The 19,536-nt window shown below is 41.3% G+C and overlaps 1 protein-coding gene across 12 annotated transcripts in view; it reads right to left on the bottom strand.

Moving 5' to 3' along the window:
* HOOK3 (hook microtubule tethering protein 3) overlaps positions 1–19,536 on the bottom strand; it is a 143,195-nt gene that overhangs the window by 40,981 nt on the left and 82,678 nt on the right. For all 12 annotated transcript variants that reach the window (XM_073345890.1, XM_073345889.1, XM_073345888.1 and 9 more), the window contains 2 exons: positions 9,729–9,869; positions 4,551–4,638 (listed from right to left, as the gene is read on the bottom strand). In XM_073345890.1, coding sequence (XP_073201991.1) covers positions 4,551–4,638; positions 9,729–9,869 — 229 coding nt within the window. The remainder of the gene's footprint in view (positions 1–4,550; positions 4,639–9,728; positions 9,870–19,536) is intronic.

Raw genomic sequence — 19,536 nt, 5'->3', positions numbered from 1 at the left:
AGGGAGGTGGTAGAATCTCCTTCCTTAGAGGTTTTTAAGGTCAGGCTTGACAAAGCCCTGGCTGGGATGATTTAACTGGGAATTGGTCCTGCTTCGAGCAGGGGGTTGGACTAGATGACCTTCTGGGGTCCCTTCCAACCCTGATATTCTATGATTCTATGACCTGTGGGCCATGATGTAGAAAAATATTTATTTTGGGGAGAGTGACTTTGAGCAGAACATCTCACGTCAAATTAATCTGCATTACTATTTTCAATTCACACTGATCATCATTATATACAAGCCAAACAACGTAAGCTCTTTGGGGGAAGAGTCCACCTTTTTGTTCTGCTTGTACAGTGCCTGGTATAATGGGGTCCTGGGCCTTGACCGGTGCTACTAGGCACTACTGTAATTCAAATAATAATAACCAGCAAAGGTACAATGATGAAGTCACTGCTCTACCTCCAAATTCCCCTCAACAGGGGATTAACTACACAGCCAAGTATGGACCATTTAAGTGCAATCCAAGAAAAACTCTCAGCTGGTCTAAGCATTTTAAAACACTGTTTTTACACTCACTCTCCTCCCTGTTTCTGAGGACAGGCTCTGATTATTTCCGAGTGGGACTTCCTTGATATACTTCATATTCTGGCAAAAGGTTATGGACCAGACGCTCAAGTGGTACAAACTGGTGAAAATCCAACTTCAATGGCATTACAGCAATTTACACCAACTAAGAATCCAACCCTGTGTGGTTTTTGGTCCCTTCATCCTTGGAATTTTTCCTTTTACTTTTGCTGTCTCTGTACCAAATGTAATGGAAGACAGGCATATGGCTCCTTTAAACAACTGTTACAAACTGTTGTATATATCACCTGGTAAAGGAGATGTGGAATAGTCACAAGGTATTTTATCCCTGGACACTTAGGACTCAATTATTCCCATTGACTTCAAAGAGGAAGGATCAAGGCATTAGTAGTGCCCAGTCTCCTTCAGGTCTTGGGAGTAGAAGACTAAACCAAGATTCAAATCTGGGTGTCCCACTTAGTGCTCTGATCAGTTATGTAGAGACCACAAGTGGCTGTTTAACGGAGTTGATTTTGCCTGCATGCATTTGCTTTTATTTTTATTACTTGTGCAACGCCAAAGATGTGAATTGTGCATTAGAAACACAACTGAGATAGGTTCCTACTCTAAAGGACATGTAATCTCACTGGGATGGATACAATATAAACACTAAAAAGAAGAGGTGCAAAGGTGAGAACTGAGTTATAACTTATCAGTGATGGCAGATTAGGCAAAAGGATGCATTATGCACCCTATGCATGAGTTCTGTATTGCTCTGTAGTCAAGCTGATATTTATATGGCACATTTTACCCATTTGAGGTTGCTGCACATACCTACAGCACTATAGAAAGATTTTCAGGGACAGTAACAAATATATTTGAGTTAAATAACTAAGTAAAGAAGTGATGTGCTACAAAAATGTATAGCAAACCCTTTTAAAGGCCATAGCCAAGTTGAAAAACACATTTCTGTCTCAAAATGTTGTACCTATTGTTGTTACAAGTAACCCTTACGACTACAGTCTTGGGATGCATCAGGAGAGGTATTTCCAGTAGGGATAAGGAGGTTTTAGTACCGTTACACAAGGCACTGGTGAGACCTCACCTGGAATACTGTGTGCAGTTCTGGTCTCCCATGTTTAAGAAGGATGAATTCAAACTGAAACAGGTACAGAGAAGGGCTACGAGGATGATCCCAGGAATGGAAAACTTGTCTTATGAAAGGAGACTCAAGGAGCTTGGCTTGTTTAGCCTAACTAAAAGAAGGTTGAGGGGAGATATGATTGCTCTCTATAACTATATCAGAGGGATAAATACCGGAGAGGGAGAGGAATTATTTAAGCTCAGTACCAATGTGGACACAAGAACAAATGGATATAACCTGGTTATTGGGAAGTTTAGACTTGAAATTAGATGAAGGTTTCTAACCATCAGAGGAGTGAAGTTTTGGAATAGCCTTCCAAGGGATGGAGTGGGGGCAAAAGATCTATCTGGCTTTAAGATTAAACTGGATAAGTTTATGGAGGAGATGGTATGATGGGATAACATGGTTTTGGTAATTAATTGATCTTTAAATATTCATGGTAAATAGGCCTAATGGCCTGTGATGGGATGTTAGATGGGGTGGGATCTGGGTTACCCAGGAAAGAATTTTCTGTAGTGTCTGGCTGGTGAATCTTGCCCATATACTCAGGATTTAGCTGAGGTATATTTGGGGTCGGGAAGGAATTTTCCTCCAGGGCAGATTGGAAGAGGCCCTGGAGGTTTTTCGCCTTCCTCTGTAGCATGGGGCACGGGTCACTTGCTGGAGGATTCTCTGCTCCTTGAAATCTTTAAACCATGATTTGAGGACTTCAATAGCTCAGAGATAGGTGAGGTTTTTCACAGGAGTGGGTGGGTGAGATTCTGTGGCCTGCATTGTGCAGAAGGTCAGACTAGATGATCATAATGGTCCCTTCAGACCTTAGTATCTATGAATCTACTATACTGGATAGGAGGAAAAAATTATTTTTCTCCATTTAAAAATAATTGACATCATCTTAATTTTCCCAAAGTTTCACAATTGTTTGCCATTGGCCCTGCTCAAAACCTTCATTCACTTTAGGAGAAATTTCCCTACAGCCGCCAGCAAACTCCCACCAGCTGTTTTGCCTTTTTCTCCCATGTGGGAAACAGTTTATTCGTTTATGACAAATACTCAAAGGCAATTAGAAGTCAGCTTTATCCTACTGTCATTACACAAAAAGCATTTGTAGTTTTAAACAGCTGCACACAATTATCATAAAAGAAACTCTGGAAAAAATATTCAGGAGGTGGATTTTAAAATAACAACAACATTTAATAACTAATTTATCTCTACCTCAAAAGAAATTAGGAAAAGAAAACTGCTTTGCCAGTGATTTCTTACCTGTATAAAGAAACAAAGGAAAAAAATTCCCACGTAATTCTGTCTTTGCCCCGCACCCTCAAAATGAACTATTTCTGTCTCCATGCAGATCACATGTTAGGAGCACATGTACTTGGATTTGCAGAAGTGCCTGACTTCAGAAATAAACAATATTTTTACTACTGCTTTATGGGACAGGAAATGGAACTACTTAAACTTTCAACAACAACTAAAAAACATCCCACATTTCCAGATGGATTACAATACTGATCTTCCAATTTTCCAGGCCCACCAAGAAAAACTGGGTCTTTGATCCATGTAACTGAGGGCACAGAGTAGGTCTTCGAACAATAGAATGGCATAGACCTACCTTCAAAATAAATTATCTACACTACTTATTTTTTTTTTAAAAATTGTATATATAAAACCTATAACTAATTATAGGTAAGTATGGTTTATTTTGGTGTAGTTTACACTGGTAAACACTAGATTAAATTAAAATAAGAAATTCAAAACAAAATAAGCAGCTACATACTAAGGGCCTATCTCCACTTACCGTGGATCGACGCTGTGGCGATCGATCCACAGTAGGGTCGATACAGCGGGTCTAGTGAAGACCCACTAAATCAACTGCCAATTGTTCTCCTGTCGACTCCGGTACGCCAGTGTAGACGCCGTAGTAAGTCGACCTAAGGTACGTAGCTGGAGTTGCATAACTTAGGTCGACTTAGCCCCGTGGTGTAGACCTGCCCTAAGTCTGCTTTTAAACAGTAACAGCGAAGAAGAAAGCAACAGCTTGAAGACTTGCGCCTATGGGTTAGAAAGTAATATACATTTGGATATGCAAGAGAGCATACACACAACCCCAAAGGTTACTGCTTTCTTGAGAGCTCTGGAGCTTGTGGGTTTTAAAACATGTGCTCTCAAAAGCAGGATCTGCACAAACAATTCTCAGTGGAGAATTTTAAGCTATGCCTCCACAGCAACTGTACCTTTGCCCCACACTGCATTAAAAAGGCAGTCAGGTTTATCAAGGCATGCATGAAGGGACAATACTGTATTCGTAAGAGGGCTGATGGTTTGAATTTCTTGGCGCTGGCACGTGTAAAATCTCAACCTTAATTTGCACTATGCAGGTACATTTATAACAGCAATTCCTGGGTTTTCTTTGGTAAGGAAGGACTTTGCTTCAGGAAAATAACACAAACAAAAACCACAGTATATTTTACTAAATGGTACTGAGAGTGGTGAATTTACATAGTGTGGCCTTGATTTTCTAAATCTCACTAATCTACAGAGTACAAACAGAATTTGAAATTAATGTTGAATTTACCAAAGGAACAGGGACACTGAAGATGACAAGACAGGGAATGAACTTCACTTCTTTTCTACACATGGTAATTTGTTTTAGACAAGAGTCTCGTTTTACAAGAAGTAGGTATAGTTTAATTTTAGGCCATGTTGCTGAAATCTAAACTTGGGAACATGAAAAGCTGCCAGAAATTTGCATCTGGACTATTTCGTCATAATTTAATATGTAGCTGGTATCACATAAGGGGCAAGTTAGGATAACTGTGGGTACTTGAATATAGGTATGATGTGCACTTCTACTTACATCTTCAGCTTTTGAACCTTGCTCCTGCAAAGATTTCTGCAATTCTTCAACCTGTGACTGCACCTCCAGAAGTCTCTGATTTACCAGCCTAGAAAACGGATACAAATTTTACTTTTCAAAGGGAGTGAATAATTGTGTCTGTGATTTTTGTCTCTCTTTTAGAGCTTATTTTTCAGAGAATTTAATTTTAAATATACTGACAGTTTCATACATTCAAAAGTCTGAGACACACATTTTGTGCCCACCAGTACTGGCCCACTTACACAAGAGATGCAAAGACACATTAATTTATTCAAAGTCTGCAACAGCCTTTAGAGAGATTATGGCCAAACTCTTCTGCTGTTTCCTACAGCAGTGGTTCTCAACCTTTCCAGACTACTGTATCCCTGTAAGGAGTCTAATTTGTCTTGCGTACCCCAAGTTTCACCTCACTTAAAAGCTACTTGCTTACAAAAATCAGACAAACGTACAAACGTGTCACAGCACACTATTACTGAAAAATTGCTTACTTTCTCATTTTTACCATATAATTATAAAATACATCAATTGGTGTGTTATACTTGAGCCTCTTTTTCTCTTGTGAACCTTATTTGAAGCCCTAGTCCAACCACCTGGGGCTGAAGCATTTAAGTGAGCTTTGCCCCTCCCCCCCCAACTGCTGCCCCTGTTACATGGGGCTCCAAGCAACTGTCTTGCTTGCCACCCCCTAACCCATCCCGCAACCCCGAAGTTGAGAAACACTGATCTAGATGAGTTGAGTACCCCCTGGAAGACTTCTGCGTACCCCCAGAGGTACGTGTATCCCTGGCTGAGAACCACTGTCCAGGAGCATCTCTGTCCATGAACACTTCAGGTATGGATATGCCTCATATGACTTTCTTTCCAGTTGGACATCATGGGAAGCTGTAACACTCATTATTAGTGGGTCAAAGATGCAGCTTTTTCTCTTATGAACCCACACAGTGATGACTTGCCTGCTCTTTCCTATCACTCAAAAAGAATAAATTTAAAAAATGTCATTTTAAGCTTATTATGTCTTTCTCCTTTTAAAAAAAATGACCTAGAAGATTAAAATAGTTCTACCATTTAACAATTATGCAGTATATTTGGTAACTTCAGGTTAACTCATGATTATGAGTAATAGTTTAAAAAAAACAGAGTAACTAAAACAGTTGTTTTTTCTGTAAAATACTGCGAAGCCCTGTGGGTGAGCCATGACTGCATAACTTATATATCAAAAGAGGTCTTCTTTTGGACAAAACTAAACCATTACCCGTATCCTACCAACTTTTTGTAGCTTATAGGAATGAATCCTTAGGTAGAGCATTTTCTACACAGAGACTCTTCAAATGGAACTAGCTCTGCTATCATCAGACTGGAGTTCCAGTTCCTGAAGGTCTAAAGACGTGTTCCACATGGAGCATGGCTGCTTCTGCTGACTTGGTCCGAGATGTATCTATAGATGAGATCTGTCAGGCTGTGCAGGGGGAATCAAGCCCTAGTCATAGACAATTAGGGTGGAAGAGACCTCAGGAGGTCATCTAGTCCAATCCCCTGCTCAAAGCAGGACCAACACCAACTAAATTATCCCAGCCAGGGCTTTGTCAAGCTGGGCCTTAAAAACCTCTAAGGATGGAGATTCTACCACCTCACTAGGTAACCCATTCCAGTGCTTCACCACCCTCCTATTGAAATAGTTTTCTCCTAAAAGCCAGCCTAGACCTCCCACATTGCAACTTCAGACCATTGCTCCTTATTCTGTCATCTGCCACCTCTGAGAACCACCAGGCTCCATCCTCTTTGGAACCCCCCCTTCAGGTAGTTGAAGGCTGCTATCAAATCCCCCCTCACTCTTCTCTTCTGCAGACTAAATAACCCCAGTTCCCTCAGCCTCTCCTCATAAGTCACATGCTCTAGCCCCCTAATCATTTTTGTTGCCCTCCGCTGGACTCTCTCCAATTTGTCCACATTCTTTCTGTAGTGCGGGGCCCAAAACTGGATGCAAAACTCCAGATGCAGCCCCACCAGTCCCGAACAGAGGGGAATAATTATTCCCTCAATCTGCTGGCAATGCTCCTACTAATGCAGCCCAATATGCTGTTAGCCTTCTTGGCAACCAGGGCATGGTGCTGGACTCGTATCCAGTTTCTTGTCCACTGTAATTCCCAGGACGTTTTCTGCAGAACTGCTGCTTAGCCAGTCGGTCCCAGCTTGTAGCAGTGCATAGGATTCTTCCATCCTAAGTGCAGGATTCTGTTGAACTTCCATCCTAAGTGCAGGACTCTGTTGTCCTTGTTGAACCTCATCAGATTTCTTTTGGCCCAATCCTCTCATTTGTCTAGGTCACTCTGGACCCTATCCCTACCATTCAGCACATCTACCTCTCCCCAGCATCTTAGTGTCATCCGCAAACTTGCTGAGGGTGCAATCCATCCCATCATCCAGATCATTAATGAAGATATTGAACAAAACCAGCCCCAGGACCGACTCCTGGGGCACTCTGCTTGATACCAGCTGCCAACTAGACATCGAGCAGTTGATCGCTACCCGTTGAACTTGACGATCTAGCCAGCTTTCTATCTACCTTATAGTCATACAATATCAGGGTTGGAAGGGACCTCAGGAGGTCATCTAGTCCAAGCCCCTGCTCAAAGCAGGACCAATCCCCAATTTTTGCCCCAGATCCCTAAATGGCCCCTTCAAGGATTGAACTCAGAACCCCGGGTTTAGCAGGCCAATGCTCAAACCACTGAGCTATCCCTCCCCCGCAATTAGTCCATTTGTCCAATCAATACTTCTTTAACTTACCGTATTAAAAGCTTTGCTAAAGTCAAGGTATAATTTATACATTTATAAAGCACCACCCTCTCAATTCTAGGACTTGATCAGATTGCTGTTTGAAAGGGCAGTTAGTTCTACAGTCTTTACTCAGAATTACTCCTAAGGCCTCCTGCTGGAGTGTAATACTACCGGCTAATCAATACTCCCTTCTACCAACAGAGGAGGTCTGCAGAGGTAGTTCATTAAGGAGAAATTTTTAGTTACCTGTAAATGGACCTCTCTAACTGTATTACCACCTCTGCAGACCTGCACTAATCCCTTTTCTTCAGAGTCCTTTATAGGACATACTGAGGCAGAGAAGAACTGAGAACAGGTTAGGGAGCAGGACCATATAGCTTTGGGTCAAGGACTACTGGGAGGCCAACGAGGCAGGGAAGCCACCAAGTGACTTTAATACTAGCATCAATACCATGGTTCCCAATGTGTAAATCCAAGATTCCTCATGAAAAATGAGTATGTCCAAATATAAGTAAAGAAAGATACTGCTGAAAAATGTCATAACCTATATAGAAAACTTCAGTCTTTAGGATTCTTCTAACTTGGCATCTGAGCCAACTGTGTGGAGCCGTTTGGTGAAAGGTTTCTTGGCACAACTTTTGAATCACCTGCCTAATCTATACTCTGGCCCGACCTAGCAATTCCACTTTGATATCCATTTCACTGAATGCTTGTTTTCAGAAGGAAAATTTATGACCTCTGAGTTTGGGATTTGAGGTGTAACTCACGAGTGAACAAAATGCAATATATGCCTCATTATTTAAAGCCTGCCTGACTGACCAGATATAAGGAAATCCAAATACTCCAGGAACTGTGAGAGTTGCCGAGCTGCAACCTTCTCAGTGACCCTTCAAAAAAAGGCAGATGTCCCATTGGTCAATCATTAGCACGTAGTCATAATCAAGACTGGTTTCTTGAGCAGAGACCTCAACAATAGTCCCCTAAAGGCAAACAATGATGATCTCTACCAACAATGGACTCAGTCCAGTTCCCCTCCACTGTCCCTCCCTAGCTGGGAAGGGACATGGGTCTATCTCATAGGCTGTAACTCAAAGCTGCCCAGCATTTCAAAAACCTTAGAAAGGAACAAGGGCTAAAACTCAGGCAGCAAAGAAAACCTAGCATTTGCCCACTAGAGATATTATTCTGTTTCCACCGAAGTAACTAAGACTGGATCCCAGTGATTTTATCTTCAAAGTAACATGAAAATTCTCCACAGTGAGAAAAACATGACTGTTTTGCTAACTGGAGGTCACTAGCATTTAACAAGCTATCAACAGCTCAGAACAGTTCCACTGTCAGAGACTGAACAGCACTTCTTTACTTCCTATATAACAACAACATACAGTGTTAAAAATCTGTATGTCAGGATCAGTTTGACTTGTCATCAGACTCCAACCAACAGCACTCTAGCCATCTCCCCTCTTGCTTCATCAATGAATCATGGTGACCACTGAGGACAAAACTGGGACAGAGAGCATTAGAAGCAGCTGTATTGATAGTTGAGGACAAAAGATTATTATGAAGTCCTATGTCCTACTAAACCATCGAGAGCATGGTCAGTTGGTAGAACAGTATTTGCCCACAAAGTTACCAGGAAACTCACTGTGTTCCATCAACCTTTAAGGTCAGACCATTAAAAGAGGTCCCACATATAACCTACACTTAAGACAAGTGCACAACCTCACGGTAGGGTGGAAAAGACATGCCCATGATACTAGTATATATTGCAATGTTTGAGCTGCAACTATGGCAGGATAATGTCCAAATTCTAATAATTTCACTGGAATTATTAACAAAACTCATGAAAATATTTCTATTGCTCTAAACTTGTGCAAAATCTTTATTTTACAAAACTTAAATCAACTTGACAGAATCTCTAACGAGATTCTAACTGGCAACAATATTTATCGGTCTTTCCTTTTGGAGATACTTGTAATGTCTTCAAAAGAACGAAAAGACAAATGGAAGGAGGAGATGGAAGAATGGGTGGGAAATGAAGAGGGGAAAAGAAGGGTAGTAGCAAGGATGCAGGATCATCTTTTGTTGTGGCAGTACTAGAGAAGGGGATTCTGAAGCAATACAGGCTGCCCGTTCTGACCTTGCATTTGTCAATATCCTGAATGCTCTGCCAAGCTACACCTATAATAGAAAAGTGATAGAGGCTCCAAATTCTGGAAAGGTTTAGGTATGCTCATGTGTGGACTGAGTTGCTTTTTGATACAAAATGGCTAGATTCTTTGACCTGGGTAATGTAATGCTGACAACAGACTTCACAAGACAAAGGTGTACGAATATTTAGAAAAACAGTCATTAGAACAAAGGAATGTATTTTCATACCTGTTCTCTGTCTCCAGTTCATTCTTCCGTAGATTTGCATCATCTAGCAGGCTCTGCAACAAGGCAATCTTTTCATTGTCGGAACCTTCTTGGTTAAGCTTCAGCATCTTGTTCTCATGCTGAAGACGAATGAGTTTCTCCCTGGAGAAACAAAATAAAAACTTCTATACAAATCGTATAGATCGCTACAAGGAGCTAATCACAGGAAGTGTGAATATAATTTTCTCTTTACCAGTTTTAGAGATGATTAGAGTAATTGTTAGTAATTGATAGAAGTAATTGTTACTTCACTTGAACCACCAAAACAGTAACATGTGATAGGGTTACTTATTCTGTTTGGAACCTGAAGTTTTAGATGGAGATTCAGTCATTTTCAGAAGACAACTGCTTGGGATTTGATTCAGTATTCGTCAGCTTATATGATATCACTAATAAATGTTAAAGAAATATAATACACACAAAAGAAAGTTACTCATCCATAGCTGGCATTCTTTGAGTACCTTATTACACAGATCCATGCTCATGGAACGTGTCTATATATTGCACCAAAGCCTGCATCAGTGGGGAACGAGTGGACTTTGTCTTGAGCTATGAAATATTCCAGGCGAAGCTTAAAAAGAGATGTGGACCCCCATGTACCTTCATTTGTTTCTACTTCATTGGAATCCAACACAGACTCAAAAGAAGTGCGGATAGAAAATGGGGATGTGGATCTGTACTAAATCTACTGAAAAAATTCCAGGCATAGTTGAATAACTTGCTTTTTTCTTTTGTGTACTGTTAGTTGAGATACCCACACTTGGAAGACTGACAAGTGGTAAACCCGAGAGAACTGATTTGAGGAGAAGACTAAATGACTGCAGGACTCCCCTCTCAAACTGGATTTTTAGAATGATGAGGTGAATAAAGCTGTGTAAAAGGTACAGGCTGAACTCCATACAGCAGTGCCAACGAGTCTTTATCAGGGACAAGAATATCCATCGATTCAACCTTTTAAAGCAGGTTTTAACCCATTTTGACAAAGGAAATTGCTTCTTATTTAACCCACAAATAGTCTAGGGGATTTAAGGAAGAATTTTGTTCTGTTAAGATAGTGAACATGGGTCATCTTAGGATATAAAGTATGCAGCATAACCTCCCTTGGCAGGGATAAATGTTGGGCAAAGATGCTGCTCCACATCCTCCTTTCAAAACACAGGGGTAAACAGGTCAGCCACTGAAACCTGGAGCTCACCATTTCTGCTGGATGGTATAAGGGGCACAAGCAGCTTAGGGGTCAATCATAAGACCCATTCTGGAATGTAAATGGGTCAGAAAGACGATGGCTCTGGCCAGCTATGGATTCCCCTTGTGAAGAACAAGTCAGGGATGGTGTAAAGCTGGCACGTTCTCTTCTACACTAGCTCCTGGAGGCTCCCAATGGCAAAGGGGTGGATACACCAGAGAAGGAGTGTGTACTCTGGCAACACATGGCTGGAAGTTGAGGACTGCCCTTGTATTCTGTCAGACCAGGATTTCTGATTTCTAAAATAAGATGTCTTTTTATGACAGTCCAATGAAAGAAAGAACTGAAAGGAGCTATGATATCTAAAAGGTGGTGTTTCTCCTGGAAGTTCACTGTTAAAGAAACAGTTTACCTAGAATCCCTTCCTTCTTCTAACAACCTACCTCGGTAGCTGGTAGCTCTTTGCTGTCAATCCCTGCTGGAACCACTATCCCTACATCTTATAGAGGAGGAGTGGTTCTCTAGGGAGTGATGGTGCTGCTTTTTCTGATTTTTCTCATGATCTCTCAATATCAAGGAAGAAGCTTTCAGTAACAAACTCAAAGTCACTCTTCAAAACATTCCAGTCCCTCGCAGAGTTGAACTTTGACTTGCCTCAAGGATGGGACTTGAAATAAAGGATGGCTCAGACTCTGCCCTAGAAGCTATATCTTTTTCCATCAGCATCAACCAGAGTGGAGACCCAGGTAGTTATGGGCTCAAGTAATAAACTGCAAGCAGACAGAGGATCCTGAGGCAAGCGCCCCTCACTGAGCATTGAGTATCAAGGTCTGTTACGATATGTCTACACAGCCCACAACAGTGAGTCTCCCAGCCTGGGTCAACAGACTGGGGCTTGTGCTACCACGCTAAAAGTAATTGTGTAGACATTGCAGCTTGGGCGAGAGCTTTGGCTCTGAAGCCTAGGGATGGGGGGGGACATCAGAGCCCAAGCTCCAGCCTGAGCTGCATCCTCAAAGCATTGTCTACACAGCTATTGTTAGTATGGCAGCATGAGGCCAAGTCTGTCAATCCGGGCTGGGAGGCTTGCTGGCACGGAGATGCGTAGACATACCATTACAGGTTTCCTGTCTCTACAGCAAGGTTAGGTCTTAAAGCTCATCTTTCTTCCTGGGTCTGCCACCATGGAAGAATGACCATCACACTGAGGATAGGAGAGAGAGATGACTAGAAAACCGAAACAACTTAATCCCTAAATACTTATAAACAGAAAAACTGTCAAGGTTCCTTCCCCACTCTGAACTCTAGGGTACAGATGTGGGGACCTGCATGAAAGACCCCCTACACTTATTCTTACCAGCTTAGGTTAAAAACTTCCTCAAGGTACAAACTTTTCCTTGTCCTTGAACCCTATGCTGCCACCACCAAGCGTGTTAAACCAAGAACAGGGAAAGAGCCCACTTGGAGATGTCTTCCCCCAAAATATCCCCCCAAGCCCTACACCCCCTTTCCTGGGGAAGGCTTGATAAAAATCCTCACCGATGTGCATAGGTGAACACAGACCCAAACCTTTGGATCTTAAGAACAATGAAAAAGCAATCCAGTTCTTAAAAGAAGAATTTTAATTGAAGAAAAAGTAAAAGGATCACCTCTGTAAAATCAGGATGGTAAATACCTTACAGGGTAATCAGATTCAAAACAGAGAATCCCTCTAGGCAAAACCTTAAGTTACAAAAAGACACAAAAACAGGAATATACATTCCATTCAGCACAACCTATTTTACCAGCCATTTAACAAAAGGAAATCTAACGCATTTCTAGCTAGATTACTGACTAACTTAACAGAAGTTCTGAAGAGCACTCCTGATCTGGTCCCGGCAAAAGCATCACAGACAGACAGACCCTTTGTTCCCCCCTCTCCAGCTCTGAAAGTATCTTGTCTCCTCATTGGTCATTTTGGTCAGGTGCCAGCGAGGTTATCTTAGCTTCTTAACCCTTTACAGGTGAAAGGGTTTTGCCTCTGGTCAGGAAGGATTTTATAGTTCTGTATACAGAAAGGTGGTTACCCTTCCCTTTATATTTATGACACTAACTCTACCTATTACTATGCTTAGTTGACTGTTTACAATAAAAACTAACTCTTGACCAAGGAGAAATAACAAAGGAAAATGATCAAAGGACTGAAAAAGTTAAGGAGTTCTAATCTGCTGCCTTGGAGACTGGAAGGAACCAAAGGTGAACAGTAGGCATGGCTCCTTCTAAAGCCCTACCTCAAACTTTTCATAGCTCAAGGTGAAGTCTGCATTGCCCCCAAAGAACAAAGCTTTCCAGAGGGCTCTGGGATTAGTATGGAAAACGCAGGTACATCACAAGAGTATGTATCTCTGACAATATTAGAAGGGAAAGCTCTTTTTAAAAATAGAGGATAAACTTAGCTTGGAACTGACAGCATGGTTTTATCTAAATTATAGTTGAACTCTCACTATATCATAATAACGTGCAGACTGTATAATATACTGATCAGAATGTATGCTTACCATTGCCTACCACTGCTAAATGGCACTTTCCCAAGACCTTTTCTGTCTGGTTTTAAAACATGGTAGCTGCCTATTTACCATAGGAAGCCGTTACTGAAGGTATTTTGTACTGCTTTTCCCAAGCCTCTATATGAAAATCTCCTTTTTATTCACAGTTCTGAATCAATAAAGAAATAAGTGATTCAGAACTGAAGGAACTTAAGGGCCTAGCCCTGCAACTGCTTGCTGGAAAAGCACTTACTCTTGCGTGTGGTCCCCTACACATCAGGAGCACTATTCACCATAGTAAGCACTATATCTGGCAGTAAGCATTTGCAGAATTAGAGTCCTGGGATGTGGACAGCAGTGCACACCAAAATGCTGTGCTGTAACTGCTCCCATGCGAATGCTTTGGGTACAAACTAAACGACTCCTACTTTGCATTAATGTAGTCCTCTTCAAACAGGACTACTTGAATGTAGTCACATTAGTAAGAGTACAACACGAGTATAGCAGTAGGAATATACTACCAACCCCCTGATCAGGATGGTGAAGGTGACTGTAGAATGCTCAGGGAGATAGAGAAGCTACAAAGGCAGAAAATGCAATAATAATGGGGGTTTCAAACTATCCCCATATTGACTGGGTACATGTCACCTCAGGATGGAATGCAGAGATAAAGTTTCTTGACACCATAAATGACTGCTTCTTGGAGCAGCTAGTCCTGGAACCCACAAGGGGAGAAGCAATTCTTGATTTAGACCTAAGTGGAACACAGGGTCTGGTCCAAGAGGTGAACATAACTGAAGAGCTTGGTAATAGTGACCATAATGTAATTACATTTAACATCCTTGTAGGGGGAAAACAGCTGGAAAAACCCACTACAGTAATATTTAACATCAAAAAGGGGAACTACACAAAAATGAAGACGGTTAAAAGGAAGAGTCACAAGGGAGAAATGCCTGCAAACTGCAAGGGGACTATATAAAAACTCCACAATAGAGGCTCCAACTAAATGTATACCCCAAATTAATAAAGACAGTAAGAGGACCAAAAAATGCCACCATGGCTAAACAGCAGAGTAAAAGAGGTGGTTAGAGGCAAAAAGGCAACCTTTAACATTGGAAGTCAAATACTAGTAAGGAAAATAGAAAGGAACATAAACTGTGGCACATTAAGTGTAAGTGTAAAGCAGGCAGGCCAAGAAAGAATTTGAAGAGCAAGTAGCAAAAGACAAAAAAAATTGCTGTTAGGTTTTATAAGTACATGAGAAGCATGAAGCTGGCCAAAGAATCAGTGGGGCCACTGGACAACTGAGATGCTAAAGGAGCACTCAAGGAACACAAGGCCGTTGTGGAGAAGTTAAATGAGTTCTTCACATTGGTCTACGTTGCAGAGGATATGGGGGAGATCCCCATTCCTGAGCCATTCTTTTTAGATGACAAATCTGAAGAACTGTCCCAAATTGAGGCATCAGTAGAGGTGGTTTTGGAAGAAATTGATAAATTAAACAGTAAAACACAACACCAAGATAAAATGGTATTTCTGAAGGAACTAAAATGTGAAATTGTGGTATGTATTCTATCACTTAAATCAGCTTCTATAGAAGATGGATGGAGGGTAGCTAATGTAATGCCTATTTTTAAAAAGGCTTCAGAGGTGATCCTGGAAATTATAGGTCAGTATCTAAAATCGTTACCAGGAAAACTGGTTGAAATTACAGTAAAGAACAAAATGATCAGAAATGCAGATAATCTCAATATGTTGGGGAAGAGTCAACACAGCACAGGGAAATCATGCCTCACCAATCTATTAGAATTCTTTGTGGGAGTCAACAAGCATGTGGACAAAGGTGATACAGTGTACTTGGACTTTCAGAAAACCTTTCACAAGGTCCCTCACCGAAGACTTTTAAGCAAAGTAAGCGGTCATGGGATAAGAGGGAAGGTCCCCTAATGAATCAGAAACTGGTAAAAAGATAGGAAATACAGAATAGGAATAACTGCTCAGTTTTCAAAAAGGGGAGAGGTAAATAGTGGGATCCCCCAAGGATCTGTACTGGGACAAGTGCTGTTCAACATATTTATAAATAATCTGGAAAATGGGGTGAACAGTGAGGTGGCAAAATTTGCACAATACAAAAAGATAGTTACATTCAAAGCTAACTACAAAGGAATCTCACAAAACTGGGCGATTAGGCAACAAGTGGCAGATGAAATTTAATACTGATAAATGCAAAATAATGCACACTGGAAAAAATAATCCCACCTATACTTACAAAATGATAGGGTCTAAAGCAGCTGTTAACACTGAAGAAAGATCTTTGAGTCATTGTGGATAGTTTTCTGAAAACATCCGCTCAATGTGCAGCAGCAGTCAAAAAAGCTAACAATGTTTGGAACCATTAGCAAAGGGATAGATTATAAGACAAAAAATATCATATAAATCCATGGTACGCCCACACCGTGTGTGCAGTTCTGGTTGTTTCAAATCTCAGAAAAGATCTACTAGAATTGGAAAGGATACAGAGAAGGGCAACAAAATGATTAGGGGTATGGAGCAGCTTCCATCTGAGGAGAGATTAAAAAGACAGACTGTTCAGGTTAGAAAAGAGACAACTAAAGGGGGATATGAGAGAGGCCTATAAAATCACGAATGGCATGGAGAAAGTGAAAAAGGGAGTGTTATATACCCCCTCACATAACACAAGAACTGGGGGGGGGGGGTCACCCATGGAAATTAATAGGCAACAGGTTTAAAAACAAGCAAAAGAAAGTACTTCTTCACATAACATAGAATCATAGAATATCAGGGTTGGAAGGGACCCCTGAAGGTCATCTAGTCCAACCCCCTGCTCGAAGCAGGACCAATTCCCAGTTAAATCATCCCAGCCAGGGCTTTGTCAAGCCTGACCTTAAAAACCTCTAAGGAAGGAGATTCTACCACCTCCCTAGGTAATGCATTCCAGTGTTTCACCACCCTCTTAGTGAAAAAGTTTTTCCTAACATATGGTCAACCTGTGGAACTTGGTGTCATGGGATGTTGTGAAGGACAAAATTATAAATGGGTTCAAAAAAGAATTAGATAAAATTCATGGAGGGTGGGTGCACCAATGGCTATCCGCTAAGATGGTTAGGAACACAACCCCATGCTCTGGGTGTCCCTAAAAGTCTGACTGCCAGAAGTTGGGACTGGATGACAGGGGATGGATCAGTCAAAATTGCCCTGTTCTGTTAATTTCCTCTGAAGCATCTGGCACTGGCAACTGACAGAGACCGGATGTTGGGCTAGATGGACCATAGATCTAACCCAGTATGGCTGTTCTTATGACTGCAGGATCCCCACCAGGTGGCAATGAAGGACCTGTGTACTTAGCATACTGCAACATTACAGGGCAAATTAGATGAGAGAGGAGGGGCACTTTTGCCTGGAAGCCCATTTTTTACATTGTTATTAATTATTAAATCATGTTTATTATGGTAATGACTGAGGGCCAACCAAGAATTTTGACACAACAAATCCTGCTTTAGATACAACAAATCCTGCATCTTGGCAGAGGGTTAGACTAAATGACCCTTGTGGTCCCTTGTAACCCTCTAATTCTATAATGGGGCCCCACTGTGCTAAGCGCTGTACAAACACACAGTAAAAAGGAGTACTTGTGGCACCTTAGAGACTAACCAATTTATTTGAGCATAAGCTTTCATGAGCTACAGCTCACTTCATTGGATGCATACTGTGGAAAGTGTAGAAGATCTTTTTATACACAAAAAGCATGAAAAAAATACCTCCCCCCACCCCACTCTCCTGCTGGTAATAGCTTATCTAAAGTGATCACTCTCCTTACAATGTGTATGATAATCAAGTTGGGCCATTTCCAGCACAAATCCAGGTTTTCTCACCCCCCCCCCCCACACAAACCCACTCTCCTGCTGGTAATAGCTTATCTAAAGTGACCACTCTCCTTACAATGTGTATGATAATCAAGGTGGGCCATTTCCAGCACAAATCCAGGGTTTAACAAGAACATCTGAGGAGGGGGAGGGGGTAAGAAAAAACAAGGGGAAATAGGTTACCCTACATAATGACCCAGCCACTCCCAGTCTCCATTCAAGCCTAAGTTAATTGTATTCAATTTGCAAATGAATTCCAATTCAACAGTTTCTCGCTGGAGTCTGGATTTGAAGTTTTTTTGTTGTAATATCGCAACTTTCATGTCTGTAATCGCATGACCAGAGAGATTGAAGTGTTCTCCGACTGGTTTATGAATGTTATAATTCTTGACATCTGATTTGTGTCCATTTATTCTTTCTTTATTTCTTCAGACTGGACAGTCTCTACGTAAAAGAGTTCATAAACACTTCCATCTCTCTGGTTGGATTGGATACAATTAACTTAGGCTTGAATGGAGACTGGGAGTGGCTGGGTCATTATGCAAGGTAACCTATTTCCCCTTGTTTTTTCTTACCCCCTCCCCCTCCTCAGACGTTCTTGTTTAACCCTGGATTTGTGCTGGAAATGGCCCAACTTGATTATCATACACATTGTAAGGAGAGTGATCACTTTAGATAAGCTATTACCAGCAGGAGAGTGGGGTGGGGGGAAGTATTTCCTTCCTTAGAGGTTTTTAAGGTCAGGCTTGACAAAGCCCTGGCTGGGATGATTTAACTGGGAATTGGTCCTGCTTCGAGCAGGGGGTTGGACTAGATGACCTTCAGGGGTCCCTTCCAACCCTGATATTCTATGATTCTATGATTCTATTTTTTTCATGCTTTTTGTGTATAAAAAGATCTTCTACACTTTCCACAGTATGCATCCGATGAAGTGAGCTGTAGCTCACGAAAGCTTATGCTCAAATAAATTAGTTAGTCTCTAAGGTGCCACAAGTACTCCTTTTCTTTTTGCGAATACAGACTAACACGGCTGTTACTCTGAAACACACAGTAGTAGACTGTCCCTCCCCAAAAGAACTTGCAATCTACTGGTTTCTTATGAATGTAGTTGGCATTTATTCAACTTCCCCGAGCTGCCTTTCAAGGTGACCTGCAAAGGATTTTTTTAAGAAGGGCTTATGCACTGTTTGCCTCATCATGACATATAAAGAAGGCCTGAAAGGTTTTTTGTTTTTTATTTTAAAAAGAGGTTCGCCTCCTGCCCTCTGCTTGTTTGTATACCTTAGAAAGTGACAGGAATGTCAACTCTGGTCTTCCCTCATTTTCCTGGAGGATTTGCAGTAGGATCTCACAGGGAGTATATTGTTCTTACATCTTAACTGAAGGGGTGAAGGTGCTGAATCTAAGATATTCTTCTCTAAACTCTTAAAGATGGTATTTAAAAAAAAACGGTGAACAGTATGACTGAAAATTCCTTCCTCACTCAATGGATCAACTTTCACCCTTCTTGGCTGTCGTGATGTACTATTACACTAGCTTTCCTGGAACCAAAAGCCTCATCTAGACTAGGAAACTTTTTTTTTTTTAAATATTGGCTAATATGATTTTATATATCACGAAGCCATCGTCTACATGAGGTGGTAGGTGGTGTTTAATGTCATTTTAGCTAAATTGCTTAAAAAAAAACTGCTCTTTTTTCCTAGTCCAGACAAGACTAGTGTCTTTCAAGCTAGAAGGTACCTGATTTCCAAGTTTAACATTAAATAAAAACCCGTTTCCTCCAGGGAAAAAATACTTTCAGACCTTCCCTATTAATCATAAAGAACCAAGCTCGCACAAGTCACAACAGAGGAATGTTCCCTGTGGTGTCCAGATTAGTTATAAATGTTGAAGGCTGTGTGGCCTGGTGGATAGGGCATTGGAATGGGAGTCAGGAAACCTGGATTCTATTCTCAGCTCTGTCACTGAGCTGCTTGATATCCTTGGGCAAGTCATTTCACCACTTCGTGTGTGTTTCCCCTCCCACCCTTTGCCTATAGGGCCCAGAGCTCCATTGAGAATGCTGAGGTTTGTTTTCTCTCCTTTGTAGGTTACCTTTAAGGCTCTTGTGATAAATGCCTCTTTGAAAATACTGCTTCAGAAAGCATTAATCCCCTCTTCACTGCTCTTTAACT

This window comes from Lepidochelys kempii, chromosome 5, assembly GCF_965140265.1.
Source record: "Lepidochelys kempii isolate rLepKem1 chromosome 5, rLepKem1.hap2, whole genome shotgun sequence".
NCBI lineage: Eukaryota > Metazoa > Chordata > Testudines > Cheloniidae > Lepidochelys > Lepidochelys kempii.
Note: the sequence above shows the minus strand (reverse complement) of the source record. Positions and strands in the feature narration are given on the sequence as shown.